Here is a 27,942-nt window from a genome sequence, read left to right as displayed (position 1 = left end):
TTATATTATAACATTTGATTAGGAGCCTTGAAACTCCTATCATCAAACACAGAGACTAAACAAAGAGTTAGTGGCAAATGAGGGATTTACAAATAGAACACAAGAGCCTTAATAATAATAATAATAACTGCCTCCCAACTTTCTTGCAGTTTCTCTTGTGCCTAGCGGTCCTCGCCGGCACCGGAGAGGCTCTTCTTCCTCTCTAGCTTGTTCACCTGCCTTTCTTTCTCGGATCTCAGTGTTTTGTGGTGTGGTTTCATCGACAGTCTTTGATTAGTCGTGGAACTTTAGTTTGTCTCTATCATCTCTGGTTTCTTGCCATTGTTGCTGTCTTTGCTTCTCTTTTTGTCTGGTGGTGTGGGTTGCTCACTTTCTTTCAGTGAGACTTGCTCTTGTGGTCTTCGTACATGGATTCAAGGCGGATCTAAAGGGTTGGTTTTTGATTCATATGACCTGTTTGAGGTGTTGGTCTCTTCATAGCAGTGATGTTGAAGCGTATGCCTTTTAGCAACGGGTTTGCTTATGACTAGCTCATGCGCTCCGACTTTAGTTTACGTTTTGGATTTTGTCCTTATGATAAGTTATTGCTACGTGCTGCTTTTATTTAAAGTAGTATTCTAGTGCTTTCATCATTTTTCTCTTGTGAGGAGTTGGATCTAGTTTCATTATGGGATTGTTTTTGTCTCCATTGTCTCTTCGGGTATGTGATTTTGCGGCAGTGAGAGTGGATCTGATCGATCAATCCATACTATCCATCTGATTTTCATTTTGCATTTCAAGCTTGTACAATATTTTAGCTGAAGCTAATGTGTACAAATTTGATAAAGGCAGTAAAGAAGGAGACTTATTTAGACGATGATAATTATTTTCATGTTTTCGTTAAAGGTATTAGAAGTCCGTCTGCTATTGTGGGATCGGAAACACCTAATCTACCTCAATTTGAAATAAGACCAGTTTGTGATGGCTAATGTGGCATCTGCGATGTTTGTGTTCACCAGTTTCGGTGAGGAAATACCATTAATTTCTCTTTATCATTTTGTCATTCTTCTATGATGTAATACATTATAATCAAATTCAATGAAATAAAGTGTTAAAAAAAAATAATAATAACCGACGATGTAAAGGGTATTGGTACGCCCCAAACGAAATTAAGTTAAAGCCCAATTGAAGAGAGAGAAAGAGAGCATTTTCTTTCTTCTTCGTCTTCCTTGCGTTTGCGTTTGCAAGTGATTGTTTAGCTCCATAATTCAAATTCGAAAAACTGAGAGAAAAGATGAGCGATGGATGGAGAAATTTCCGAGGTCTCTCTATTGTTGTTGTGTCTGTGGGGTCAATAAGAAGATACATTTACATGATATCTTCATTTTGTATATCGTGTGAGATTTTATAATTTTACTGGACCTTTGCAATGGTGTGTCAATTTTTTTGTTTTGTTTCCCCAACTGGTTGAGGATGTGTATGTTTCTCATTGTTCTGCTCTTTTGTATTTTGGTATGCTCAGCTTACTAAACTTTTTCATCATGTCAATTTTGATTACTCTTGTTGTTCTAAAAATAGTATGTTAATGTGCATTGCTTGTACATTATTGGTGATGATTGAAGAAGGATGATCATGAGAATGGAAAAGAACATGTAGTAAGAGTGAAGTGGAGACATTATTTAGGGCTGATCCTTAATTAAGAGACTATAGTTTAGTGGTGTGAAGTGTTGAGTAAGCTTAGAATGTCTTGTTATGGAGGTTAAGAATCAATCTTCGCATGTTAATTTATTTTAGGTTGCTCTACTATTTAAATGAATAATTTAGAAACGGTAATTGGGCTTCCAACAGGCCCAATATAAACATAAGTCCTATTTTAATTGGGCTTTAGAGCAGATTACAGCAAGAAAACACTTCGAGTCGACACGTTAGTCATCTCAATCAACGGCTAAGATTCTGGAAGAACAGGTAGTCCACTCTAAATTCGTAAGCACGTGATCGTAACGCTAATTTAATACTTGCTACGTTTAGGCCTTTCCTATCCATTCGTCAACGGCAAATATCTGATCGTTCATTATATCTTTAATCCAACGGCCAGAATAGAAAACTGGTTCTTCAAGAAATATCTCTTTCTTTTTCTTTTGACGCGATTACATCAGTGGGCCCCGCTGTCATTGTTTATTTACGGCACAGCCCTGTTAATTTAGCGTGTTCTCTCGTCACAGTCATCTTTTCTTCTTCAATAAATGTAACCACCACCTCTCCTCGTTTCATTCTTCATCGTAATTCATTTCCCCTCGATTTCCTGAGATTCTCGTGCCATAGCTTCGGTGAGTTCTCCTTCGAAATCCATCGATTCTCTTGTATTATAGTCATCTTCGTTATCGCATGTCTTCGATTCTCTTGCTATTAGCTATATCCGGCTCTGAACAGTATTATTGGTATATAGTCTGATTAGTAGATTCGTTGTTAATTTTGGTTTTCGGTAGTAGTCTTGCTCGATCGGTGTGATGCTTTTGACTGAGTTTGATCATGCAATCGTACTGTGCATCGTATCATCGTGTAATCGATTGTTACCATTTCAAGTTTCTTGTGAATCCTTCAGTTATAATGCAATTAGGATTGTTTCCTTTTATAATTCTTTGTCAGATTGAAGGATCTTTCCTTTTTTGGGATGCTGGTTATGGCTTTGTTGTAATCGTGAGAGTAGCAATTTTTGTATAGCGTACAAAATAAAAACGTTGATTTCAATAAACGTCTTTATCATTTGCAAAGTCAATAAAGTTTTTTATTTTATTTTATTTATATCTTCCACGCTAGTGTTTGCTTGGTTGCTAGTAAAGATGATAGTTAGAGCATTTTTTAATGCGTGTTACCTTGTCAATCTTTATCTGTTTGAACCGACCAAATAAAAGTCTATTCATTCAATATAATTATTATTTTTTTATATAGATTCTTGTTGACGTTTTTGGTATTTTAAACATGGTTGCCTAACTTACTTTTTGGTTCTCAATGAATAGGTGAAATGGGAATATACTCAAGAACGGTTGCTGTGTCACTCGTTGTGTCGTTCCTGCTGTTTCTTTCTGCCTCTGCTGAGCGCAATGATGGGACCTTCAGAGTCGGCCTGAAGAAACTCAAGTTGGATCCCAAAGGCGGTCTTGCTGCACGTGCGTTTGGTTCCCACCAAGAAAATCCCCCGAGAGCTTACAACCTTGGAGACTCGGGCGATGCTGACATTGTCACGCTGAAGAATTACTTGGACGCTCAGTACTACGGTGAGATCGCTATTGGTACTCCACCGCAGAAGTTCACCGTGGTGTTTGATACCGGAAGTTCTAACCTCTGGGTGCCATCATCCAAATGCTATTTCTCGGTAAGCAACATTTGGTCTATAATTGCTTGTTGTGGTCGAGATACATTTGAGAAGATAATTAATTTTGTTCTGTCCGCTGTGTAGATTGCGTGTCTCTTACATCCCAAATACAAGTCGTCGCGGTCAAGCACATATGAGAAGAATGGTTTGTTCTCTCTCTCTCTCTCTTTAATCCTGAATTAGTTATGCAGTCTTTACTATGTTTCTGTATTATCAAAATTTGGGATTTGTTTATAATGATGTCTGTTTCTTGTCTTTGGTGCAGGAAAATCCGCCGCAATTCATTACGGAACTGGGGCTATTGCTGGTTTCTTTAGTAATGATGCTGTCACGGTTGGCGACTTAGTTGTCAAGGATCAGGTAAACTATCTATCTCACAGTACTCAAAACTCTTACCACTCATTTATTCTACATCGTTGTTCTTCCTCCTTAACATTGTCTATCTTATCAGGAGTTTATCGAGGCAACCAAGGAGCCTGGTTTGACATTTGTTGTAGCTAAGTTTGATGGTATCCTTGGTCTTGGATTCCAAGAGATCTCTGTTGGAAATGCCGCTCCTGTTTGGTATGCTTTCTTCTCTTGATTGGGTTGAGTTTACTACATTCTTGTAGTGTTGATCTCATGCCAAAATGTCTTGTTTTTACAGGTACAACATGCTCAAGCAAGGCCTCATCAAGGAGCCGGTGTTTTCATTTTGGCTTAACCGTAACGCTGAGGATGAAGAAGGTGGTGAACTTGTGTTTGGAGGTGTTGACCCAAAACATTTCAAGGGACAGCATACTTACGTCCCTGTGACACAAAAGGGTTACTGGCAGGTGTCTTATTTATATTATTTTCTTGTCTTGGTTTCTCGTAAACGTCTTCCAATGGTCTAACTCAAGCCTTGTGTGTGTGTATAGTTTGATATGGGTGATGTTCTCATTGGCGGTGCACCCACTGGTATGTTAACAGTACTATCCTTTTTCTGTATAATATATAGCTGTTCCTAACAAATTTGAAAATGTTTTACTTTTTATGTTTACTGGCAAAGACTGGATTTAATGTTTAGTTTTTGTTATACAGGATACTGCGAAAGCGGCTGCTCTGCTATAGCAGATTCTGGAACATCTCTGCTTGCGGGTCCAACAGTAAGCAAGAATCTGAAGGAGTTCTAATGGTTTCTAAAGTGTCGTATTGGTAGTAATACACTCTTTTTTTTTTTGTCTGCGTAGACTATAATCACCATGATAAACCATGCTATTGGAGCATCTGGAGTTGCTAGCCAGCAGTGCAAGACTGTCGTAGATCAGTACGGGCAGACCATCTTGGATCTGCTTTTGTCTGAAGTAAGTATGCGTGATTGTCTAGCTAATAAAATCTAGTGTGACAAATAATATGTTGACACTCTTGCTATGTAAATGAAATTAACTCACTGTTCCCGTTTCCGATTGCAGACCCAGCCGAAGAAAATCTGCTCGCAGATTGGTCTGTGCACATTCGATGGTAAACGTGGTGTCAGGTAAATTTCCAGTGGGTTCGTTTATGATATAGAGAAGCTTTATTCTTTGAGGAGATTGCTTACTATAGTTCTTATTTATCGTTTAGTATGGGCATTGAGTCTGTGGTGGACAAGGAAAACGCCAAATTGTCTAACGGTGTTGGAGATGCCGCGTGTTCTGCATGTGAGATGGCAGTTGTTTGGATTCAGAGCCAGTTGAGGCAGAACATGACTCAGGAACGCATATTGGACTACGTCAACGAGGTACAACAACAAGCCTCTCTTGCAGTATTTTTTATTAATAAATCTGTTGAACCATTCTTGTTCTGATCCTGTTCATTTGCTACTGTTGCTTTTTTTTTTCTTTGTGAACAGCTATGCGAGCGTATTCCCAGCCCAATGGGAGAGTCTGCCGTGGACTGTGCACAACTCTCGACCATGCCCACTGTTTCGCTCACCATTGGGGGCAAAGTCTTTGATCTTGCTCCACATGAGGTATGATTGAGAACATGATTTATAATCTCGTAGTTGTCACCTGAATAGTATCCCCATTCTAACCTCTTGATGATGTTGTGGTGTGAACAGTATGTTCTGAAGGTTGGTGAGGGCGCTGCAGCACAGTGCATCAGTGGCTTTATTGCACTCGACGTTGCACCACCACGTGGACCTCTCTGGTAAATAATTGGTTCTACACTGCAGCACAAGTTCTTCTATTTCTTTCTTTCTCTTTCTAACCTGAAGCATGGTGGTAAAATGTAACAGGATCTTGGGAGATGTATTCATGGGCAAATACCACACCGTGTTTGACTTTGGAAAAGCACAGGTTGGATTTGCAGAAGCAGCCTAAACACACGGTTGGGCGTATGGTTGTTAGTTGGCTTTATGTGAACAATCTGTCTCTGTTTGTATGTTTCTGGAAGGGTTTGTGTTAAAGACTGAGTCGTGGTAGAAATGGTGGTGCAGAGCTACTTTTTATCTTTTTAATGGGTTTCCTAATGACATAAAAAAAAAGAAGGCCTTTGTAGTTTTGAAGGCATTGGCTTTGTAAATATTTCTGCTACTCAAGTTCGATGGTGAAAACTTTTTAGATAAAAATTCTGTCTTTGGAGCCACCTCTACCTTTGTTTTATTATGCTTTGTGATTAGCAATTGTCATAAGCAGAGACTTCGCGAGGAGTTAGTGGTATTGTGATTTGTGAAAACGTCTTTTAGCACCAAATACATTTGGGTTTAGTGGGAATCACGTCCATAAGGCACAGTATGTATAGTTACCGTAGCAGAAGGATCATTACGACAAAGCTAAAAGAACGGATCAATTCTACTCATCAAGCTAACAACATTCAAATCACGAAGCAGCAAAACCTATCTTTGCTTTGCATTCTCTAATCTCTGTCCCCATCATCTTCCATGCTTACAAGAAGTGACAACTAAACCCAAGCTTCCGGATAAAATTAAGCACCATATCAATAACAAAAAATTATGAATTTATCTCAACCTCGCTAGAGCCTTCATTAACACCGAAGATTGCGATGTATCCCTTAACATCATTACATACAAACACTGTGTTAAACGGGTTGAGGAAAGCTTGTAGGTTCGAGACAGTTTGGGTCGGTCAGAGAACGGAAAGGAGTAGTAGTTTAGGCTTTTCGATGAGATGAAACAGAGGGGTATTCGACCATCGGTTTATATCTACAGAGCGTTGATCGATTGTCTGAAGAAGTCGGGAGATTTTGAGAGGGCACTGCAGCTTTCAGATGAGTTGAAGAATACTTCAACATTAGGTTTGGCAAGTCCACAAGATTTTAAACTACACTTGAGACTACATAGACGTTAAACTTCTCTAGTTTTGAGTAGCTGTGTATATCATTTCAGGTAGGAATATGTAATGAAACCAAAACAGTTTTGAGTTTAGTTTTTGATTTGAAGGACATGATGAATTGAAAATCAAGGTTTCAAAAGTGATAGTTTCATAAAATTTGCATACTACAGAAGTACAAAATGTGTGTCATAGTTTCGCTTTGAAAGAAGGAATATGTCCGGAGAAGTCTAGCCACTTTCTTACCATAGCTTGTTCTTGACCCAGAAAAGAAGGAACACGACCCCAAGCACGATGGCAACTGGTGCCCACTTCCTGATCAAAGCCTGGTTCACCAAACCAAATGTTTCAGAACCATATGCAACAAACTTGAGCTATAAACTAAAACATGATCATAAGAAACGAGAGCATCTCATAACGTTAACGTGTGACCAATGTTGCATTGTGTACAATCATATACTAACCTGACGGTTCAAATCTTTAGCCTTGTCAGCATATATACGAGATTCAGATGTTAGCCGGCTCGACATTTCGCTCACCTCTGCATTAACAAAAACAAGAAGAGGAAACAGTACATGATTAGCATATTGCTCTGTTCTCCTGATTCGAAAAACCGTAATGAATGAACCTCATAGATAGAGTTGCTTACGGTCTAGCTTTTCACCAACACCTAGGACTTCCTGCACATTCCTCGTCATTATTTGATGGACCTCATAGAGTTCGTCATTCAGCTTAGCAATATTCCGTTGCGTACGAGTGTCTTGGTACAGTTTCTTCGTTTTCTGAATGAAAGTATCTACAACAACAAAAAAAAAAAGAGAGAGTGAGAAACCAAGGAAGCTATGTTTCCATGAGAATACATAAGAGAATCTACAGTACACACATACCAAACTTAATAAAGGCATAAGGTCGAGCAGCTGTTTCAATGTTAGGTCCATTGACACGTTCAAACTCATTTTTAAGGTCTTCCAGGTACTGGAACGCCAGTTTCTTAGGGTAAGAGCGGTCACACATTGTCAAGTAGCAAACACGTCCTTCTATTATGTAACTAAAGTTCACTGGTCAAGGAAGAGCATAGATACATGGTTCTTTCTTTCAAGATATAAACATGTCAATAACAATGCAAGAGTCTTGAGATATGTCATGATGTCATAGTTTACGAGGCTGCCAAAAAGCAATGATAGTATAGTTCAAAAGACGTAACAGATGCAACTACTCTTAATCAAACATTAAAACATGAAATCTATCAATCAATAAGTAAGTAAGAGATGTTAAAGGATACTGGAAAATATAGGGGCCAGTCTCAACAGACATTCTCGAAGCTTCGTTATGACCTCTGGAGAGATTCTTAAAGAGAGCCTTGACCTGTTGCTTATACATGTCGGAATCTGGCAAGTCACGCCCATCGTCAAGTCCCTCAGCTAGAGGCAACCCGTCAGTGACACGAGCTATCAATGTCATCTTCACCATCTTAGCCTTACTCCTCCTTCTCCAACAACAACCTCACTGCAATTATCAATAAAATTTCCAAAGTAAGAATACGAATCTAAATGTAAAGAGAGGCAATTGAGCTAAGCATTCATATCAAATTCGAAAGATCTGAGATAAAAATCCAAACTTTCGATCCGAAACGGAAGCAATCCTTGTAAAAATCGAAAATTTACACAGTTGAAGATCGGTTTGAGCTAACCTGAATTGTTCTTCTCGATTTGAGGATCTGAGAACCTGGAGGAAGACGATGATCCAAGGAAAGATAAATTAAAATGTTTTTTTTAATAAAGGGTTTATCAAGGGGGTGATTTATTATTTATTAATTAATATTTTTTGTTGTTTGAAATGTTTATTTATGACGATCTACGTTCTGCGTTTTTTTAGTGACATGATGTGATCACTGGGCTTGTGACGCGTTTTATTGACATGTCTTCAGTGACGTGGCGCGTTTGATCTAGCTTCACAAAACGCTACGTTTGTGTTTGGACGAAGCTCCTAACGCATAACGTTTCAAGCGTTTGTAATAAAACTTTTTCTGGTCCAAGATATTTTGAAACCGGACCGAATCGATCGCTGCCTCCGGTATTAGAAAAAAACCCAAGCCTTTGTGACCCGAATAAAACCGGAAATTTTCGGCTTTAAAACTAGCGACATACTCTTATGATTAAACCGGCCGGTTCATGAAACCTCTTTCGGGTTTGAAACTAACTCCAATTCGTGCTCAAAATCACAAATCGTCAAACCTTTTTACTACAATCTGTCGCCGGTTGTTGTCTCCATCATTTTCCTTCGACTCATGCTCTGTCTCCTCAGATACGAGATAATAAATCGATACATTCCTTTAATTGATTCAGTTCGATTTGTCTTCCATGTCTGCTGGATCTCCATTACTGTCGGAGAATCACTAAAGTTCACTGCTTTGCGTCTGTCTGCAAGAAGATCACTTTAATCAATGGCCAAAGCCATGGAGCCAAGCTCGAAATCAAGGAAAGAAAGCATCTTGATCAAATACGCCGTCGTCTCGCGTCTACTCGTCCTCTTCTTAACCATTCTATGGCGGAGCTTCCTCCAACCGTACGATACATCCGCCGCACTCAACCCTCCTTGCCTGCGTCACAGAGACGTCCCCGAAGACTCTCCTCCGTTGCTAGTAGCTAATCCACTCTCGAAGACGCTTGAGAACAGCGTAGTCTGGGACAGCGTTTACTTCCTCCGGATCACGGAGTGTGGGTACGAGTATGAGCAGATTTACGCCTTCTTGCCTCTTCTTCCCTTCTTCATCTCCCTTCTCTCTCGCACAGGTAACGTTTTCTGATTCGTTTTGAATCTCTTCGAGTTCTCACTGATGAAAAAATTTGTTTGTTCTGATTCAGTTTTTGCGCCTTTGGTTCCGTTGATTGGTCTCCGAGCTGTGATGGTGTTGTCTGGTTACGTTGTCACCAACTTAGCCTTCGTACTTGCTGCTATCTATCTCTTCAGGTACTTCTTTTACATTCATCAACAGTTTTGAGTTCCTATTAGAAATGTCTTACATGAGTCTTTGCTAACAGGGTTTCAGTTATTATCTTGAAGGACACTGAAGCTTCATTCAGAGCTTCAGTTATCTTCTGTTTCAATCCAGCGTCTATATTCTATTCGTCAATGTAAGTGCATTCAAGCAATGATCTCTTCAATCTTATAAAAATGGTAACTAACTGATGAGGATTGGACTGTTTCCATTTTAACTTTCAGATATTCAGAAAGTCTGTATGCTTTGTTTTCAATTGGAGGCGTGTACCACTTGTTATCTGGCGCCAGCAATGTAGCTGTTCTCTGGTTTGCTCTCTCTGGCTGTGCAAGGTCCAATGGAATCCTCAATGCTGGTTATATCTGTTTCCAAACTATGCATCGAGCTTATGAAGCTTTATACTTGAGAAGGCGCGTTTGTGTGAGTTATACATAACTTCATTCAAGTTTCACAAGTTATGGTATCAAGCTAGTCTATCATGTCATCTCTGAATGATTTGTTTCTCTATCTAGTTGTCTGTGCAGGTTTTAATTACTGGATTTATTCGATGCGTGTGCATTTGTCTTCCTTTCGTCGCATTTCAAGCGTATGGATACTATAACATATGTCATGGACATAAGCTGGATGATGAATTGAGGCCTTGGTGCAAAGCAAAGGTACCTTTGCTTTACAACTTCATTCAAAGTCATTACTGGTAAGTTTTGAACAATAGCCATTTTCTTGTTCTTGCAAGTTTTTCTTTCATCTATTTGATTTTTGAGCCTTTGGTTTTCTTGTTGATATGGATTTGTAACAGGGGAGTAGGGTTCCTTAGGTACTTTCAGTTTAAGCAGCTCCCAAACTTTCTGCTTGCATCCCCTATTCTGTCTCTAGCTGTGTGTTCTATTGTAAGTTACATGAAGACTCGGCCTGAGCTCTTCACTTCGCTGGGCTTTCAAGCTACTGAGAAAGAGAAGAGTTCTTCTGCAAGGCTTTATTCTCTGAAGGATGTACTTGAACCAGATGTTATAACTTCATCAAATGAAGGTATCTTCTTCTTCGTTATGTGATCTAGTAGTTTCAAAGCTGAACACTCTGTTGGATCATCCTCTCTATTTTCCTGAGTAGGAAAGAGTGACATTAGGCAGAGAAAACCGAGCAAAAAGAAGGATGTGACTGTCACCAACAATGCAGCTGAGAAATCCAACTCGCCAGAAGCATCAGGATACTTTTCAGCTGATGTTTTCCCATTTGTCGTACATTTGGGTTTAATGGCAGCCACGGCGTTCTTCATCATGCATGTTCAGGTTACAATCCTTAATATCATAAACATAATGCAAAGAAGTTAATATGATAGCAAGGTTTTAGTGAGATAGTTGTTCACTGTCCTCATGTGTGTGTTGTGATTATTGCAGGTTGCAACACGGTTCTTGTCAGCGAGCCCTCCTCTTTACTGGTTTGCGTCTCATTTGATTTCATCTCCTAAACATAGTAAATGGGGATACTTGATGTGGTCATATTGTGCTGCCTATATCCTTCTTGGATCTCTTCTCTTCTCAAACTTTTATCCATTCACTTGATTTCAAGCTGGTTATCTCAGCATCTTTGGTTGTTCCATCAGAGTATCAAGACGTTGGTTTACCTTTGCCAACGGTCTCTTGACTCTTGAGTCATGTAAATGCAGAGAACCAACCGGTTTTGTTGTTTCTGCAAATTTTAGCCCACTAGAATTAGTTTTTTCCTCGGCTATGTGCTCACTGTAGTCTCATGTGGTAAGACAGATATGTATCTTTTGGCTGTTTTATAATAGATTTGACATTGAAGCAACAGTTCCATTATGAACATATTGTGAAATGAAGATAAATATTCAGTGTGCAATCAAATATTATGAAAATGAATAAAAGAACACAAGAGATCATGAGTTACAACAAGACTTCATAGAGATAGCCATTCAAAAAACTATCTAAGTTTGGGTTTAATGACTTCAATGCCTCCCATGAAAGGCCTAAGAGTCTCAGGGACCACCACGGATCCATCTTCTTGCTGGTAATTCTCCAGCAAACACACCATCATCCTTGGGACAGCACACGCCGTTGCATTTAGAGTGTGCACAAACTTAGTAGACGGAAGATTCGCTTTGCCCTTCTTAGAACCAGTCTGAAGCGGTTCAGATGGGCGGAAACGGATTCCTAGTCTCCTGCTTTGGTAATCAGTGCAGTTTGATGCACTCGATATCTACCACAGAAGTTAAAACAAGCAAGCTCAAAGAAGAAACTAAGATTCAGATTAGAGTTTGTTTTTTTATTCACCTCGCCAAATCGTCCTAAACCAGGCATCCATGCTTCAATGTCAAACTTGCGGTAAGCTGGAGCGCCTAAATCCGCTGTGGCCATATCCAATGTTCTGCAAAGACAGAGTTAGACAAAAAGTCCAGTGGCAGACAGAACATAGAGTTTTCAGTTCAGTTTCTTACTTGAAATGTAGTCCTAGAGAAGTGAACAAGTCTTCTTCAATTTGAATGAGTTCGTTGTGGAAGGACTCACTATCTTCAGGTCTGCACAAGACAAACATTTCCGCCTTGCTGAACTGATGGACTCGGTAAAGACCCCTGCTCGAAAATGGAGAGAATCTATTGAGTATAATAAGAGCCAAGAAGATGCATCAGATAAACTAACTCACTTTGCGGCGGCGCCGGCTGCACCAGCTTCAGTACGGAAGCAATGAGAGAACGCTATGTACTTCAAAGGTAATGCTGATTCAAGTAGAATTGAATCCATGTGTATTCCTCCCACAGGAATTTCAGCGGTACCAATGAGACATTGATCAGTTCCGTCTATAGAATAAACCTATAAACAGAAGAATGGAAGCTTGATTGGCAAACAAATACAAACACATCGGCTTATCAAACAGATCAACACACATAAGTAGTGCAGAAACCTGAGTGTTATCTCCACGAGGTTGGAAACCGCATTTCTCAACGATAGATGATCTCACAATTTCAGGGGTTGTTAGGGGAGTAAAACCTTTGTTCATGACTTCTGATAGTGTCCAATTAAGAAGTGCCATCTCCAATAACACTGCCTCATTCTTCAAATAGAAAAACTTTGAACCACTTACCTGAAAGAATGTTAAAGCAAGAAGGCATTACTTTGATGAGATCTTAGCCCTTTAAATAGACAAAGCGTATACCTCTGCAGCAGAGTCAAAGTCCATGAGATCTAGATCCTTCCCAAGCTGAAGATGATCTTTGATTGGGAAACTAAACTCACGTGGACTACCAACCTAGAAAGAATCATGTATCTTTTTAGAAAGGAAAATGCCACAGTCAAATGCAACAGTTCATGGAGTTATGACCAAACTAAACTACCTCATTTCTAATAGCCGATGAATCCTCTCCTCCCACAGGAACATCAGGGTGAGTCATATTTGGTATAGACCGCGCCACATGTTGAAGCTCATCTTGAAGTTTCATTAGGTCTTCTTCCAGAGTCACAAGACTTTCTTTAAGATTCTTACCTGAAGGCAAAACACTCCCTTTAATCTTCAACAAAGAACACAGACCGACAAACAAAATGGAACATCCCTCGTTTACCTTCTTCCACGAGTCTCTCACGTTCTGAAGGTTCAAGCTTCCCTTTCATCTTCTTGGCAACGTTGTTCCTCTCCTCACGAATCCCCTCAACTTCCTGCTATCTGCAAGCGTTTCATTAGCCGAACCGAGAGAAGAAAATGTATAGTAACAATGAGTTCTTCCTAAAAGGAGCTGACTTTACATGTTTCCATTACTAAAAATCCCAAATTTGAATTGTGCTAACTGCCAACAATGTGTTATTCCTCAAAGGAGCTGACTCTTTACATGTTCCCATTACTAAAGATTCCAAATTTGAATTGAGCTAATTGCTAACAAGGGAACAGAGAAGAGTAGAGTATTAGATAACCTTCTGGAGAGTGACCATGTTCTCGTAAAGCTGGAGCACAGCTTCCAAATCAGCATTGGAGTTTCGGTTCTTGATATTGATCTCGACTGCTTCCTTGTTATCCCTTATCCATTTAAAGTCAATGGCAGCCTTCCACTGAGTCCTCGCAGCTAAAAAGTAAAACCTCGCAACCGTAAAAAGAATCAGTCACGTTTCAAAAGACAGTTTGAAGAGGTAAGAGAGAGAGAGAGAGAGAGGTAATAATACCAGAGGAATCCGAAGAAGTCTGCGTGAGTGGAGTGTCTTGTACTGCGGTGGAATTGGAGAATGCTCTGAGCAGGAAAGAAGGCTTGCGCGGTTGAACGTGGCGGGAAAAGAAGGCTAGGGTTGGAGATGGGTTGAGGAAGAGGCGGGAAGTAGTGAAGGTCAAAGGAACGGTGGCGAGTCTTAGTGTGTGTAAACCCATCGCCGGAGCTGAGAAAGAGAAGACACTGACGACGACTGGTTCAGTTTTATAATCTGGTTCATTACAGGACGATACTGAAACGCTGTCGTTTTAAGTGATGACGAAGGCACGTCGGCGAAGTGACGTGTCAACGGAGGGCTTCACTCAGCTCGCGAAGGTCTTACCTGATTAACTTGCCACCTTGATTAATAAAACGGTGTCGTTTCGGAGGCTATTTTGTTTTAATCAGCTACGGCAAGGTCTACTTGCTACCGTTTGACTTGCCACGTGTTTACTACATCCTTGAGTGTGTGTCTGATGAAACGCTGACGTGTTTCTTTTCTTTGCCTTTTTTTTTTTTGTCACTGTCTGTCTGTTTCTGGCTTCTTCTTCTTCCTTGAGAGCTGAAAGAAGCAATGGCGATTTGGTCGATCGTTCGAAGGAAGGTTGTTAATGGCTGTAACTCCTCTTATTTTTCTTCGGTGAGTTTCCACACGTTTCATCTCTCTATCCCAAAAAAAAAATTCGTTTTATTTTGTTTGTTTTGAAAGGATCAGTCTGTTGTTTTTTTTTTCAGATTATAGGAAAGTCGTGGAAGAGTACGAGTGCTAAGGCATCTCATCCTCGCTACTATGGAGCTCTTTCGAAAGAGGTAGATGCTTAAAGTCCATGTCTTTATATACTTTTGGCAGTTGAGTTTGTGTTTGAAAGGAATTAACTTTGAATATGCTGTTGTAAGATGATCAATAGATATATTCTTGGATTATTTCATTTTCATCGTGATGGTAAAGCCATCTTTTACATTGAATACAGACTTCAGTTTTCGTAAGAGGATCACGGGTGGTGGTGAACGCCGTCAGTCTTCCTTCTTATCTAGGTACTACTCCTTGGTGATTATATGATACACTAAGACACATTCACATTACTTGTTTGATCTCTCTTTTTTTTTTTTTTTTTTTTGATTTATAGGTTCCAGTTTGAGCTCAAACGCAATTATGAGGTGGGTTATGTTGTTGCATTTTAAGCCATGTTTTTTATTTTGTTGTGACTAGCTATAACTGTTTTATGATATTGCTTTGATTGTCTATTAGCAGGGTAACTCTGCCATGCATCCAAACATTCAACACTAGTATTAGGTTGTTTTCCTCGGATGAAGGTATGATACACTCTTGGTTTCAGTTTCAGTCCATATCAGTGTAAGTGATGTGGTTCGATTATTGATGAATAAATTCATTTTTGGTGATGGAAGGTGGGTCTGTGGATGCTGTTGTTCCATACATGGGAGAATCTATTTCTGATGGCACTTTAGCCACTATCTTGAAGAGTAAGTACAAGCTTATTTAACCTTTCATATCTAGGAATTTTTCATTGGCTGGAGCCTGGAGATAAGAGAAATTGAATCAACATTATCTATGTAAAACCTCTATTTACTGGGAACAGAACCGGGAGACCGTGTGGAAGCTGATGAGCCCATTGCACAGATAGAGACTGATAAGGTGTTATTATTGGTTGCGTTCTTTCTTTTCTCTCTGCTCTTGAAGCTTAGTCAATGTCACTAATGGTTTTATTAAACAGGTTACAATCGATGTTTCTAGTCCTACTGCTGGAACTATTGAGAAGGTAGAGTATATATCAGATTGAAAGTAATTTTTTTTCAAGATTGTTGCTGCATTGACATCATCTCCTTTTTCGCAGATTGTTGCAAAAGAAGGTGATACAGTGGAGCCTGGTTTCAAAATAGCAGTGATTTCTAAATCTAGTGGAGCTGCAACTAAGGTTGAAGATTCAGAGAAGAAGCCTGAGGAGTCTAAACCAGAGAAAAAAGAAGAGAAGCCAAAACCTGTAGCAGAATCTCCTCCTTCACCAAAAGTGGAAACTTCACCTCCAAAAGAGAAGCCTAGAGCTCCTCCTCCTCCTCCTCCACCTGCTTCAGGGGCGTCACCAAGAGAACCTCAACTTCCTCCAAAGGACCGGGAAAGAAGGGTATTAGGAGTTTGTATGCTTGATTTAGAAAATCTTCTACTTGCGATATGAGTAGTTTTTGTCTTTTTGACTTTGGACTTGCAGGTTCCTATGACAAGACTCAGGAAACGTGTTGCTACACGATTGAAGGACTCTCAGAACACCTTTGCGTTACTGACTACGTTCAATGAAGTAGACATGTGAGTTTTTGATTATTCATTGTGCTTTATAGTAGCAATCTAAACAAGAAACAGCCTTCTCTCTCATCTCATCACATCAGTGGTCTTCTTGTCACTTTCATGTTTCTGAATTTTACCTCAACATTTTTAACTTCCCTGAATCAGGACAAATCTGATGAAATTACGTTCAGAGTACAAAGACGCTTTTCTTGAAAAGCACGGTGTCAAACTAGGATTGATGTCAGGTTTTATAAAGGTATAAACTTCACTACTCCCCCATCATCAAATCATTGTGTTTGTATCTTCCAGAGAATGATAGTTTTCTTGTTGCAGGGAGCCATCAGCGCACTCCAAAATCAACCTGTAGTGAATGCTGTTATAGATGGAGAAGACATTATCTACAGAGATTACGTCGACATCAGCATTGCTGTTGGTACACCAAAGGTATGATCTTCATCTCATCATGTATAACTCTATACTGAATCTGAACTTCAAACTGATTCCAATGTGTGCTTATATAGGGACTCGTTGTTCCAGTGCTTCGAAACGTAGAGCAGATGAACTTTGCTGAGATTGAGAAAGAGATCAATAGACTTGCTAAGAAAGCAACAGCTGGAACAATTTCCATCGATGAAATGGCTGGAGGCACATTCACCATCTCTAATGGTGGTGTTTATGGTAGCCTTTTGAGTACTCCTATCATAAACCCTCCTCAGGTTTGAACCTTCTCCCACTCATCATTTTCTTACATCTGATTCAATGCTATGTGAGTCAACAATCCACTGACTTCTACTGTAACGTTTACAGTCAGCTATTCTTGGGATGCACTCTATAGTGAACCGCCCAATGGTTGTGGGAGGAGAAGTAATGTCAAGGCCAATGATGTACATTGCATTGACTTATGACCACCGTCTGATAGATGGTAGAGAGGCCGTTCTGTTCCTCCGTCGCATCAAAGACGTCGTTGAGGATCCACGCAGGCTTCTTCTCGACATCTAGACCGGATTCTATGAAACTGTCCATGTGTTAATCCAAAAGAAGTTATCTTTCTATCACAACCATGTTCCTTGCTTGCTTGCTTAACCAAGAACTTGTATATGTTTTATGTGTTAAAAGATTTATTTCAATAAGAGTGAAATAAGCAATGCCCTCTTGGCAAAAGAACGTACACTTCAAAGGAAACAGAAGTCATTTAACATAAGCAAGAGACAGAGGTCATAGAAGAAGAGGACACACACATTATGATGGCTTGTAGTATTTGGTGGCAACGAACGGCATCTTGGTGATGTTACCTTCATAAGGTTTCCCACGGACCAAGATCTTGACTTTAGTCCCATTCTTGTGCTGACCTGACTTCACATACCCCATAGCTACGTTCTTCTTCAGGTTGGGGCTAAACCCACCACTCGTGATCTCTCCAATCTTGTTACCATTCTCATCATGGACCTCGCTATGCGACCTTGCTGGTGGTCCCGAAGAGAAGAATCCAACTCTTCTGATAGTAGGTCCATCTTGAAGCTGCTTGAGGATTACATCAGCGCCAAGAAACCCTCCGTCGGCTCTTCTACGCTTCCCTATGGCCCATGTGAGTCCAGCTTCAACAGGAGTAATGTGTTGCTCCATGTCGTTGCCGTATAGACAAAGCCCTGCTTCTAGCCTGAGACTGTCTCTTGCTCCTAGACCCGTGAGCCTTACTTTTCCCTCGGACTTCTCCAGGATTGCTTTGGCTAAATCAACTGCGTGCTCGGATGGAACCGAGATCTCAAAACCATCTTCACCAGTATACCTGAAAATGCAAAAACAGACTCTTCTTCTTGAACTATTGTCTACTTGAACCAAAGAAACAAGAAGATACTGTAGCAACCCGCCCCGTGGGATCTAGACTGGCCCTGACTCTAATCCCTAAGGTCCCCAGGTAGATTATTTTACGTTTGGTATTCCTCGAACCCAAGACTTTAACAACCCTCCCACAAGATGAGTTATCACCAATTGATAACTCGTCTTGTGGGAGGGTTATGCTTTGCAGGCCCAACCTGGGTCTACGGGACGGGTTTTTACAATAACATTAGTGTCAAAGCTGACAGTGAAAGATGAGTTTTTACCCGGTCCTAGTAAGGAAGCAGGTGGAACCATTAATGTCCAGGATCTGGAACTGTCCAAAGTAAAGCTTGCTCAAGTCTTCTTTGGTGAGGTGTTGAAGCACTGGAGCAGCCAAAGGACCCTACAATGCAAGGTTCAAGATCACATTGTACTACAACAATCTTTTGGTTCAAATCAATATAGCCAAACCTGAAGGGCGAGAAGAGATCTCTCATCATGGATATGCCAAGAGACATCACCTCCTTTGGATTTAAAAGCCTTCATGTGCTCTTCAATATGAGCCAAATCCTTATCCCTACAACCAGCATTCACCACCAAGTAGATATGCTCATCAGTCACTTTAGTAATCACCGAGTCATCAATAGCACCACCCTTCTCATTCGTGAACACAGTCAAGCTCCCCGTTCCAGGAGCCAAACCAGCCACGTCAGCAACCACGAGCGTCTCGAGGAAAGGAACACAGTCTTTGCCCTTGAGACTCAAACCACACATATGCGCAACATCAAACAAACTCCCGTTGACCCTGCAGTTAACAGTCGAGTCGATGATGGAGTCTTTGTACTGAATCGGCATGCTCCAACCGGCGAAAGGAACCATCTTTCCGCCGTGGGCGACGTGGAAGTCGTAAAGGGCGGTTTTTTTAAGGTCAGCGCCGGAGGCGAAGTAGCGGCGTGGTGACAGAGGTTTCTTGTCGGATTGAGCAAGACGACGGGTTATGGATTGGCCTAGCTGCCATAGACTCCCTCCTCTCATCTTCTCCTCCTCCTCCTCCTCAACCTATATGCACAGTATATGATCCAAGTATAATCAAAATCATATGATGAAATGAGATTCATTTAATAACTAATACACTCTAATGGACGAGAAAGGAGAACACTTTGAATCTATAAAGCCTTAACAATAAGATTCAGATTCATTTTATAACATCTGAAAAACAATCTGGGAACTCAGTAATAGCAATGAGATTGAACTTTCACTTTCACAAAGAAGCAGAAGAAATAGAAAAAATGATCAACAAATGTTGTCTGAAATTAAAATAATCGGAGATTCTGTGAATGAAAACATAAACCAGAGAAGAAGATATGTAAAGGGTCGTGGAGAAATCTTACAAAGATTGAGACTTTGTTTTTGCCTCTGGAACTGCTTCCAGATTCCTGGATACTACTACGTAGTGTTATGAATACTCTAGTGTTATTGCAATTAACTCGCTAATAAACAAATAAATAAAAAGGGCTTTATATATTTTTGGGATTGAAAGTTTAAAAATTGAATTAAATTAGAGATATGGAAAATAAATAAAAATGGGAAGAAAAAAAGAAGGGGTTGGTGGTGGAGGCAAACATCATCCAAAAAGCAACCACATCTCCATTGAGTGGTAAGTGTATGTTCTATCTTTATCTTCTTCCTTTATAGTTTTGTAAATTCGAAATAAACATATACTATTGTATTGCAAAAAGAGGAAATGTTTGATCTTTGTACAATTTTTTTTTTTTTTTTAAGCCTTGCTAATTAAAGACTAGTAAGATACAAGAGATTGGTTCAGCCATAGAGTTAAAAGTTGAGTAGAGAAACAAATTGCAAAGCAAAGCACAACACAACATACTTTTGAAAACAGAATATAAAAGAAAATAGCATGAGAAGATGAAGCACTCCATCATCTTCAAAATTCTAGTGGGATCCACGACCAAGAGCAGTGCCCACCACCTCTGCCACGCCTTGTATTTTTAGTTTCTGAGATGATTTTAAACAACGACCTCCACGAGACCTTTGCACCATATCTTTGTACTCTTTTGTGATACAACTTTCTTGGGAGTTGTAGACATTCTTTTACTTTGGCATTTTATCCATTGTAACCCGTCTTCAATCGAGTAAACCAATTTGGTACAGAAATTTTGAATTCTACTAAACCATCCATAACCGGAAAGCACCTAAACCAGGTGGTGGAAATATATTTATTCAGGCACGTAACAGAGTTTAGCTCAAAGACAAGGAACAAACACATAGAAACACGACACACACTGAACCAACATCTTATTTAGATTAAATACTAAGTCTTCACTCTACTTCATAAGATCACATTTTATTATTATTATGGTTTTGTCTGTGATCATCACCATCATCATTACTCTTCCTCATTCCAGTTCCTTCAGAAAATCTTCGTTGTCTACCAGAACCTGTCATTTTAACCACCAAACAAACCTCTTAGCAAAACCAAAATGAAGCTAAGTAGAATCTTTAATACAGTCACCAGATTCATCCATCTCTCAAATGCGCAGTTACTTACTGTTTTCCAGCCATCTGGATCGAGGAATGAGACAATCTTGGTGCCGAGTCCAGGAAGAGGTCCGGCTTCTCTAGTGATCTTTCCTCCTAGCTCTTGGTTGGCTATCTTCACTACTTCAGCGCTTTTGTACACATCATCCGTGCCTATTGCAATCTGAGAATTACATTTAAGACCAATTAACCATCAAAGCAAAGAGCACAAACGGTTAGAGACAAACAGTAGCAACAGTCTAAACCCCACACCTGTGCATATGCGTTGCCCTTTGTGTACTCAGTCACACCGTAGTTATAGGTCAGCTCCAAAACTATTGACTCATATTCCTCAGCATATCCCATCATGCCTATGGTGTACTGTTTCATCCCACACAAAAAAAAGAAACTCGTTAAGTCACAACGTGGCTCAAGAAGGTAAATTACTTGTCTACATTGTATCACTGACTACTTCACCTTGTATTCAGGCCTCTCAATCCTTCTCAAGAGTCTCATCCCAAGGGCCTGCAGGGTTTAAAAATTGAGGTAAGCAAGCTAGGAGCTTTCTATAAAACAGCAATGTTCATTGCATAATCCAAAAAACATTAGTAATGAATATATAAAACACACAGACAGCCTTGCTCAACTGGGTTGCATTACCTTTTCATAGAACTTGATGGCGCGGTCAAGATCACCAACACGAAGCATGACTTGACAGAGAGGTTCAGGAGTTGGACCTCTCTGGATAAGCTCAAAAGTGTAACCATCAGGGTCCTTGACAAAGGCAATGACACTGCCTCCACCTTTGACCGGACCAGGCTCTCTGGTGACATTTCCACCCTTGGCACGAACCGCCTCAACCATCTTAGAAACCTGAAACCAAACTCTCCACACATTCAGGGACCGACTGATCCTAGAAATCTAAAAAATCAAAGCATGAGCACGACTTACATCTTGAGTTGAAATAGCGAAATGCCCAAATCCAGTTCCAATGTCATATGAGCTAACACCATAATCTGTAAACATCAAAAACATGTTAGATTCTGATAAAAGAACCCAAGTAATATCACTTTTGTGTAGACAAGAGAGATAAGAGGCATATACTGTAAGTGAGCTCGACAACGAAGTTGGAGGTTTCAGGACCAAACCCAAGGAAAGCATTAGAGTACTTCTCCTCAGGGACATCTCTTTTCCTCAACACCTTCATGCCAAAGCACTCTGTGTAAAACCTATTCAAGAAAACAATTCCTGTTATTATATAGAATGAATAACACAATAGTGTATGAATGAAACAGAGTAAAGGAAAGAGAGATACTGGATAGTGCGATCAAGATCACCAACGCGGTACACAACATGGAGAAAACGACGCTTATCCTTCTTTGGCCACTCCACCAAATCAGCATTTTCTGCCATTTTTCTACAAAAAAAGAAGAGAGATAAAGATCCAAACTTTAAACAGTTTTCTCAATGATCATCATCACCGTAACACAGAACAATGAGATCCCATGAAACCCATAAGATCAATCGAACGACGATCCACAATTAACCCAGATTCATTCAAAATATATGATTCTGAATGAGAATCAACCCTCGAATGTTTAATCAACGAGAGTACGATCATCGAAACGTAGGAACGAGATCATCTGCGACAGTTACTCACCTGATAGAAGATGAGCGAAACGGAGTCAGATACACACACACACCACTGGGCTTTGATAATTTTCTGTAGACAGAAAGCAAAGTCCGTCACTGTACTTATAATAAAGAAAACTATCAAGTGAGTGATTACTTATCGGGTTACTGCCTGTGATGTAGTGTAACCATCACAGACGCGGTACAGCCGTTAGATTAATTGTTTGGGGAACGATGGGATGTCAACCTAACGCCCATGGGATACACGTGGTCGTACATAAACGATATTTTTTTGTCGGCAGAAAGTACAATAATGAAGTGTATTATTAATGATAAGAGAAAAAAGCCCAAGGCACATGGGTGTAAGCCCATACATATGAATTGATAGGTGAAGTAGAAAAGCCCACTACATGAATTTTTTTTTGTTTGATTAGTTTGTTTTGAATTTACATTTTTCATCTACATGCATGATGCATGTAATAAAAATAACTAAAATATTTAGATCTCAATCTATTTTTCTAATCTCAACCATATTAATGTTTGGATGCATATGCCATATGAACAAAAGACATGTCATAACAAATGTTTTGAATTTAACTTCTCTAGAAATTAAGCTGTCCTCTTTCTTCTGTTTGATAGCTTTTATATATCAAAAGAGTTGCCAGATGGACCTCTCTGATAATTGATAAACAAGTTTTGTCGGGTTGCTGTTTTGTAAATTTTTTTCTTTCTAATGCAGCACTATGTTCCCTGGATTATGATATATGTAGAACGTTACATTTGTTAGTTACCTGCAACTTGTCGCAATAGTTTTGGTTTTCTAAAAGCATTTATTAAGTTAGTTTATTGGTTGAGACTTGAGAGGGGGAAATGTGTTTTCAACTTATCATCAACAAATTAAATACAAATAGGCCTCTTCTAGTCAATGTATTTTTTAGCTACTCAACAAAACAAAAGCATGCATGGAGTTGTTGTATTCCTCTCTTTATTTCTCTAGACTGTATTTCAATGTTTTTGATGGATATTTCAAATACTAAATGAATAATAGAGAAAACCCATACCTAATAGTAAAATTCCACTTAAGGGAATTATAATTCTTCTTTTATTTGCCTATTCTTTAATCACATGCGGTCAACACCAACATTGAAAGACATTACTAGAAACTAAACAATAACCAAAAAAACAAATGAACTTTTTCATATATGAAAAGTAATAAAGCACTTTGATGGAAAGTTTTTCAATTTTGAATGAATTCACTTTGAATACTATAATATGGTATGTTGCAAAAGTTTGAAAATTTATTATCTTGAATAATAATAATACTTGTGTGTAACGAAAATTTATTATTTTTGAATAATACTTTGCGTACTCGAAATATAGTGATGTGTAGCTATTGAAGGCTACTATCGTAATTTACCTCTGTCTGAAATTCAACGAGTTTGTGTGGGGGGGGGGGGAGAGGAGCAGCCAGCAGAGTATATTCACGTGAAGCACAGAGAGAGAGAGAGAGAGAGAGACATAAATCTTTAGCTAGCAGCACTAAACCCCTTAACTAACATTATGTCTAAATCTCTCTTCTCTTATCTCAACCAAACACTAAACAAATCTACAGGAAGATAATGCAAGGATCTGTAGCCGAGTCTGAATCCGAACCAGAAGAGTTGCAGAATCAATTCAATGCCAGTCACTAGCATGTCTTCCACCGTCCCTCCTCTCTTCTTCCTCTTCTTCTTCATTACAATCTTCAATCTTTCTATTTCCGGTAAGTTCATCTTTCATTCCGACAAGTTAATCACTTCAAATTCCGACAAGCTTTTGTAATAATCTTGGCCAATTTTTATCAACGTCGTGCAGCAAAGTCGTGGCCTTTATCGCAAGAGAACAAGATCCAAGAACAAGACAGAGACCCATTCGTCGGATTCAACATCGGCACCGACGTCTCCTCACTCCTCCCACCTCCGGACCTCGTCAAGTTCCTCCAAACCCAGAAAATAAACCACATCCGCCTATACGACGCCGATCCGGAGCTCCTCAAAGCCCTGTCCAAAACCAAGATACGCGTCATCATCAGCGTCCCCAACAACCAGCTCCTAGCCATCGGATCCTCCAACGCCACCGCCGCGTCGTGGATCGGCCGCAACGTGGTCGCTTACTACCCTGAAACCTTAATCACAGCCATCTCCGTCGGAGACGAGGTCTTAAACACTGTCCCCTCTTCGGCTCCCTTGCTCTTACCAGCCATTGAGTCTCTTTACAACGCTCTCGTGGCTTCGAATCTCCACACTCAGATCAAAGTCTCCACACCTCACGCGGCCTCCATCATGATGGATACTTTCCCTCCTTCGCAAGCTTACTTTAACCAGACGTGGCTCTCGGTTATGTCCCCCTTGCTTCGGTTCTTGTCCAAAACCGGCTCTCCTCTGATGATGAATCTCTATCCTTACTACGTCTATATGCAGAACAAAGGCGTTGTTCCGTTAGATAACTGCCTTTTCGAGCCGTTGACTCCTGCTAAAGAGATGGTTGACCCCAACACGTTGCTGCATTACACTAACGTCCTCGACGCTATGGTAGACGCAGCTTATGTATCCATGAAGAACCTGAATATTTCTGATGTGGCTGTGCTTGTGACCGAGACCGGGTGGCCTTCTCAAGGCGATAAAATGGAGCCGCACGCTACTATCGATAACGCTGACACGTACACCTCCAATTTGATCAAACATGTTTTTGACAGAACGGGGACGCCTCTGCGCCCCGAGGTGACGCCAAGTGTTTATATCTACGAGCTGTTTAACGAGGATAAGAGGGCGAAGCCGGTTAGCGAAGCTAGCTGGGGTTTATTCTATGGGAACACTACGCCGGTTTATTTGCTTCATGTCTCTGGGAGTGGGGCTTTCTTGGCGAATGATACGACGAACAAGACGTACTGTGTTGCTATGGATGGGGTTGATGTGAAGACGCTTCAGGCTGCGTTGGATTGGGCTTGTGGGCCGGGGAGAGCGAATTGTAGTGAGATTCAGCCTGGGGAGAGTTGTTATCAGCCGAATAATGTGAAGGGGCATGCTTCTTTTGCTTTTAATAGTTATTACCAGCAGGAAGGGAGAGCTTCTGGTTCTTGTGACTTCAAAGGTGTGGCTATGATCACTACTACAGACCCAAGTAAGCTCTCTTATTCTTTTTATTGTTAGAGAGTGACAGTGATTGGTTTACTGATCAAGAGAATGTGTATGTTTCAGGTCATGGAAGCTGCATTTTCCCTGGAAGGTAATAAAGTTGTGACATTAAAACGTTATTAGTTCTGTATTTTGTGTGTTTTATTCACTTGCTATTGCCTCATTTTTGTGCAGCAAGAAGGTAGGAAACGGGACACAGACGGTGGTGAATTCGACTCAAGTTGCAGCTGGTGAAACCTCCTCAAGGAGTCTTCTCTCAAGAGGTTTCTGTGCCAGTATGATGATTCTTGTAACTTGTGTTTTGTTACCCTTCTGGTGATTTTTCATTTTTTTTCTTTACCACGGTTGAGTTACAATTCTAGGTTTTCATAAACAAATTGTATTTTAATCAAAATTTTGTAATTCGTTGTTTTGTTGGTAGTCCATTTTAGTAGTCAGTCTCTTGTAACTTTGTTGGGGGCAATGTTTTGTGTAAAACCTGTCTTGGTAAATGTTGCTGTTACTTGGCTGTGATGTTGTGTATTCTCCCAACATATAACGAAGATTATGCAGTGTTCTAAAAATCGATCTACCGGTGTAGTTGGTAAAAATGAACTTGAACAAAACGAATTTTTCAAACGAATTTTTTAAAAAATATCAGTCTAACGTTCAAAAATAGATCTAAGCATCTGTCTAAACTTTTCGACCAAAAAAAAAAAAGAAAAAAAGCACATGTCTAAACAATAATCCTCTATATGGCGCATAACCACACCGTCTAATGATTTCTAGAACATTGAGATTATGAAATTTAGGAGAGTTAAACGGTCACTAAAACATGAAAAATGTCAAAAGTATTTCACTGAACTTAAAAATTTAATGTACAAAACCACGTTCTTAACAATAAGCTACAGATTAACTGTTTGTCTCAGCAATAAATGAGTTTGAAGCTAAGCTTCGAAGATAAGAGAATGGTGAAAGAAAGGGTCTTGCAGGTATGACCAAAGCCATAAAACTGGTTCTTCTGTTTGTTTATATTCACATGTTTCTGCACAGTATGGCCGCATGCAAGTCTCGGCTATCTGACTAAATCCATGGGATAACACCCGAGTACACGGATGAAACTCGTGAACTCCTGTAAAAACCAAAAGACATGATCATTAGAATCGGTTAGAGACTTGAGACAGGCTACAAAAGCTCTAGAGTTTGAGAGGACCGATACCTGTAGATGGCCAAGGGCATGCTGAGCACGAATTTCAGCCATGGAAGCTTCAAAATCAATGTAGAATAAGTAATCAAAGGACCTATCATCATCATCATCACAAACAAACTACTTATCAAACAGAAAAAAAGATGTGATTCATCATGTTGTGCGTTAGAACTAACAAAACTATACTTACTTGGCGCTTCCATTGTTAGAACCATCAACTACTCTTAGCGGTCTTCTTCTTTGCGGACGACTTTCTATCTTTGATAAGTTAATGCTTCTTAATGCAAAAACAGCCAAGGCCTTGAACAGCACACCAGGACCTTCTTCCAGCGAGAACACAATACTTGTCTGAGAAGAAAACAGATGCATTACTACTGGGACTAATAAGTTTCAGCTGATTTGTAATTACCTTATATGGTCGATCTGTTCTTGGAATCATAGGCTCTCTCGAAAGTATCAGAAAACGAGTCACATTGTTAGCATCATCCTGAATACAGTAGGAAAGATCAAAACATCAACGTAAAGATTGCAGATAAACAATCTGTTTCATCACATTCCTTATCAGTAGAGAGTAATTACTTGTATGTTCTCGGCAAGAATATCAAGACCATATATATTTGCAGCTCGTACACTCGCAATTGCTCCTACATCCTTCTTGCCACTTGAAGCAACAGTCTGAAGAAAACATTATCTGTGAGCTGAACTAAAAGACTCATTATCTCAAGCCCTTACCTGAGCAGCAGTAGCAGTGTCTTTTGCAGAGAGTCTCTGTATGCCTAAATCGTTAAGTGAATTCACACATTGATCAAGCGCCTGGAGAGAAAGAAAAGCAAAGTACTCAACCATCAGTGAACTTATAAGAGTCTCAAGGCAATGGGTGAAGAAGAAGAAACCTGAGGATGGCTTAGAACGCGTTTAATCTCTTCCTTATTGACACCAGGCACTCCTAAGAGACAATGATTCACAGGCAGATGGACTTCTTGGACAATGTGAAGCCTATGACGAAGGAGCAGATCATAGTTACGGTGGATACTACCACCTACTGAGTTCTCAATCGGTAGTACTGCTTTATCCACCAACCAAAGCTCAGCAGCCTGAAGAATCAATCATATCAAAACATAGTAAAGCACCACTTTTGTGAGGTTATGAATATTTTAGAAATGACCTGGAACGCAGTTTCAAAGTGTTCACAAGGCACAGTTTCACAATTTGGATATGCTTCTAGTGCTGCTGTCTCGCTATATGCACCTGGGATGCCCTGCAAGTGGAGAGTGCGCACGTAAACACAAGCAAATGAATTAAACAGAAACATGTATTTTAAGTTAGGTGAGGAAAGTAAGACTTCACCTGAAAAGATATTCGCACTTTTGAATCATCTCCAGCAGAAGAGTAGAGACTGTTTGCAGATAGCGGTTCTGTAATCAACGTTAATTGTTAGGGAGAGAGGTAAAAAAAAAAAAAAAAAAAAAAAAA

General features: G+C 39.9%; 9 protein-coding genes across 10 annotated transcripts in view; 4 read left to right on the top strand and 5 right to left on the bottom strand.

Annotated features, from left to right (window-relative positions):
• The first annotated feature begins 2,156 nt into the window (after positions 1–2,156).
• Positions 2,157–5,941, top strand: LOC106311961 (aspartic proteinase A1-like). The gene is made up of 14 exons (XM_013749319.1): positions 2,157–2,306; positions 2,997–3,352; positions 3,437–3,497; positions 3,618–3,712; positions 3,804–3,916; positions 3,999–4,167; positions 4,252–4,291; positions 4,415–4,479; positions 4,564–4,677; positions 4,786–4,850; positions 4,937–5,093; positions 5,205–5,324; positions 5,415–5,503; positions 5,592–5,941. Exons 2-14 carry the CDS (start codon positions 3,002–3,004, stop codon positions 5,674–5,676), a joined length of 1,524 nt encoding a protein of 507 aa, XP_013604773.1. The 5' UTR covers positions 2,157–2,306; positions 2,997–3,001; the 3' UTR covers positions 5,677–5,941.
• An 821-nt stretch (positions 5,942–6,762) lies between these two features.
• On the bottom strand, positions 6,763–8,462 carry LOC106311962 (25.3 kDa vesicle transport protein). Its single transcript, XM_013749320.1, has 6 exons — positions 8,336–8,462; positions 7,928–8,151; positions 7,533–7,693; positions 7,295–7,441; positions 7,110–7,186; positions 6,763–6,971 (listed from the first exon to the last, which is right to left on the bottom strand). Exons 2-6 carry the CDS (start codon positions 8,113–8,115, stop codon positions 6,888–6,890), a joined length of 657 nt encoding a protein of 218 aa, XP_013604774.1. The 5' UTR covers positions 8,116–8,151; positions 8,336–8,462; the 3' UTR covers positions 6,763–6,887.
• A 408-nt stretch (positions 8,463–8,870) lies between these two features.
• Positions 8,871–11,451, top strand: LOC106309607 (GPI mannosyltransferase 2-like). Its single transcript, XM_013746665.1, has 8 exons — positions 8,871–9,437; positions 9,510–9,615; positions 9,687–9,779; positions 9,868–10,063; positions 10,156–10,337; positions 10,440–10,669; positions 10,751–10,929; positions 11,038–11,451. The coding sequence occupies exons 1-8, from the start codon at positions 9,089–9,091 to the stop codon at positions 11,200–11,202; spliced, it is 1,500 nt and encodes a 499-aa protein (XP_013602119.1). The 5' UTR covers positions 8,871–9,088; the 3' UTR covers positions 11,203–11,451.
• Positions 11,441–14,304, bottom strand: LOC106309606 (serine--tRNA ligase, chloroplastic/mitochondrial). Its single transcript, XM_013746664.1, has 10 exons — positions 13,807–14,304; positions 13,561–13,709; positions 13,215–13,308; positions 12,990–13,138; positions 12,812–12,904; positions 12,560–12,739; positions 12,302–12,468; positions 12,096–12,230; positions 11,932–12,025; positions 11,441–11,857 (listed from the first exon to the last, which is right to left on the bottom strand). The coding sequence occupies exons 1-10, from the start codon at positions 14,003–14,005 to the stop codon at positions 11,582–11,584; spliced, it is 1,536 nt and encodes a 511-aa protein (XP_013602118.1). The 5' UTR covers positions 14,006–14,304; the 3' UTR covers positions 11,441–11,581.
• Positions 14,305–14,340: 36 nt separating this feature from the next.
• On the top strand, positions 14,341–17,281 carry LOC106309608 (dihydrolipoyllysine-residue succinyltransferase component of 2-oxoglutarate dehydrogenase complex 2, mitochondrial-like). 2 transcript variants are annotated; one of them, XM_013746668.1, is made up of 14 exons: positions 14,341–14,466; positions 14,562–14,636; positions 14,798–14,861; positions 14,954–14,984; positions 15,079–15,140; positions 15,234–15,308; positions 15,425–15,480; positions 15,560–15,604; positions 15,680–15,967; positions 16,052–16,146; positions 16,291–16,381; positions 16,459–16,569; positions 16,647–16,841; positions 16,933–17,281. In XM_013746668.1, the coding sequence occupies exons 1-14, from the start codon at positions 14,401–14,403 to the stop codon at positions 17,122–17,124; spliced, it is 1,446 nt and encodes a 481-aa protein (XP_013602122.1). In that variant the 5' UTR covers positions 14,341–14,400; the 3' UTR covers positions 17,125–17,281. The 2 variants fall into 2 exon arrangements, with proteins under 2 accessions (XP_013602122.1, XP_013602120.1); XM_013746666.1 differs by having other exon boundaries at positions 15,076–15,140.
• LOC106309609 (aminomethyltransferase, mitochondrial-like) lies at positions 17,231–19,580 on the bottom strand. The gene is made up of 4 exons (XM_013746669.1): positions 19,335–19,580; positions 18,415–19,002; positions 18,228–18,346; positions 17,231–17,911 (listed from the first exon to the last, which is right to left on the bottom strand). The coding sequence occupies exons 2-4, from the start codon at positions 18,976–18,978 to the stop codon at positions 17,365–17,367; spliced, it is 1,230 nt and encodes a 409-aa protein (XP_013602123.1). The 5' UTR covers positions 18,979–19,002; positions 19,335–19,580; the 3' UTR covers positions 17,231–17,364.
• A 559-nt stretch (positions 19,581–20,139) lies between these two features.
• Positions 20,140–22,248, bottom strand: LOC106309611 (putative lactoylglutathione lyase). Its single transcript, XM_013746671.1, has 9 exons — positions 22,139–22,248; positions 21,794–21,895; positions 21,583–21,707; positions 21,430–21,494; positions 21,139–21,351; positions 20,956–21,003; positions 20,752–20,859; positions 20,510–20,662; positions 20,140–20,399 (listed from the first exon to the last, which is right to left on the bottom strand). Exons 2-9 carry the CDS (start codon positions 21,889–21,891, stop codon positions 20,358–20,360), a joined length of 852 nt encoding a protein of 283 aa, XP_013602125.1. The 5' UTR covers positions 21,892–21,895; positions 22,139–22,248; the 3' UTR covers positions 20,140–20,357.
• Positions 22,249–23,570: 1,322 nt separating this feature from the next.
• LOC106309604 (glucan endo-1,3-beta-glucosidase 1) lies at positions 23,571–25,791 on the top strand. The gene is made up of 4 exons (XM_013746663.1): positions 23,571–23,872; positions 23,965–25,269; positions 25,347–25,374; positions 25,458–25,791. The coding sequence occupies exons 1-4, from the start codon at positions 23,788–23,790 to the stop codon at positions 25,600–25,602; spliced, it is 1,563 nt and encodes a 520-aa protein (XP_013602117.1). The 5' UTR covers positions 23,571–23,787; the 3' UTR covers positions 25,603–25,791.
• A 312-nt stretch (positions 25,792–26,103) lies between these two features.
• Positions 26,104–27,942, bottom strand: part of LOC106309610 (arogenate dehydratase/prephenate dehydratase 1, chloroplastic) — a 3,565-nt gene continuing 1,726 nt past the window's right edge. Inside the window, exons 3-11 of the mRNA XM_013746670.1 lie at positions 27,817–27,884; positions 27,635–27,727; positions 27,363–27,563; positions 27,202–27,282; positions 27,049–27,144; positions 26,879–26,956; positions 26,660–26,817; positions 26,482–26,563; positions 26,104–26,394 (exon numbers count right to left, since the gene is read on the bottom strand). Coding sequence (XP_013602124.1) covers positions 26,338–26,394; positions 26,482–26,563; positions 26,660–26,817; positions 26,879–26,956; positions 27,049–27,144; positions 27,202–27,282; positions 27,363–27,563; positions 27,635–27,727; positions 27,817–27,884 — 914 coding nt within the window. The 3' untranslated portion in view covers positions 26,104–26,337. The remainder of the gene's footprint in view (positions 26,395–26,481; positions 26,564–26,659; positions 26,818–26,878; positions 26,957–27,048; positions 27,145–27,201; positions 27,283–27,362; positions 27,564–27,634; positions 27,728–27,816; positions 27,885–27,942) is intronic.

This window comes from Brassica oleracea, chromosome C8 (genome assembly GCF_000695525.1).
Source record: "Brassica oleracea var. oleracea cultivar TO1000 chromosome C8, BOL, whole genome shotgun sequence".
In the NCBI taxonomy this organism is placed as follows: domain Eukaryota; kingdom Viridiplantae; phylum Streptophyta; class Magnoliopsida; order Brassicales; family Brassicaceae; genus Brassica; species Brassica oleracea.
The sequence above is the reverse complement of the archived record's forward strand: the minus strand, read 5'-3'. Positions and strand labels throughout refer to the sequence as shown.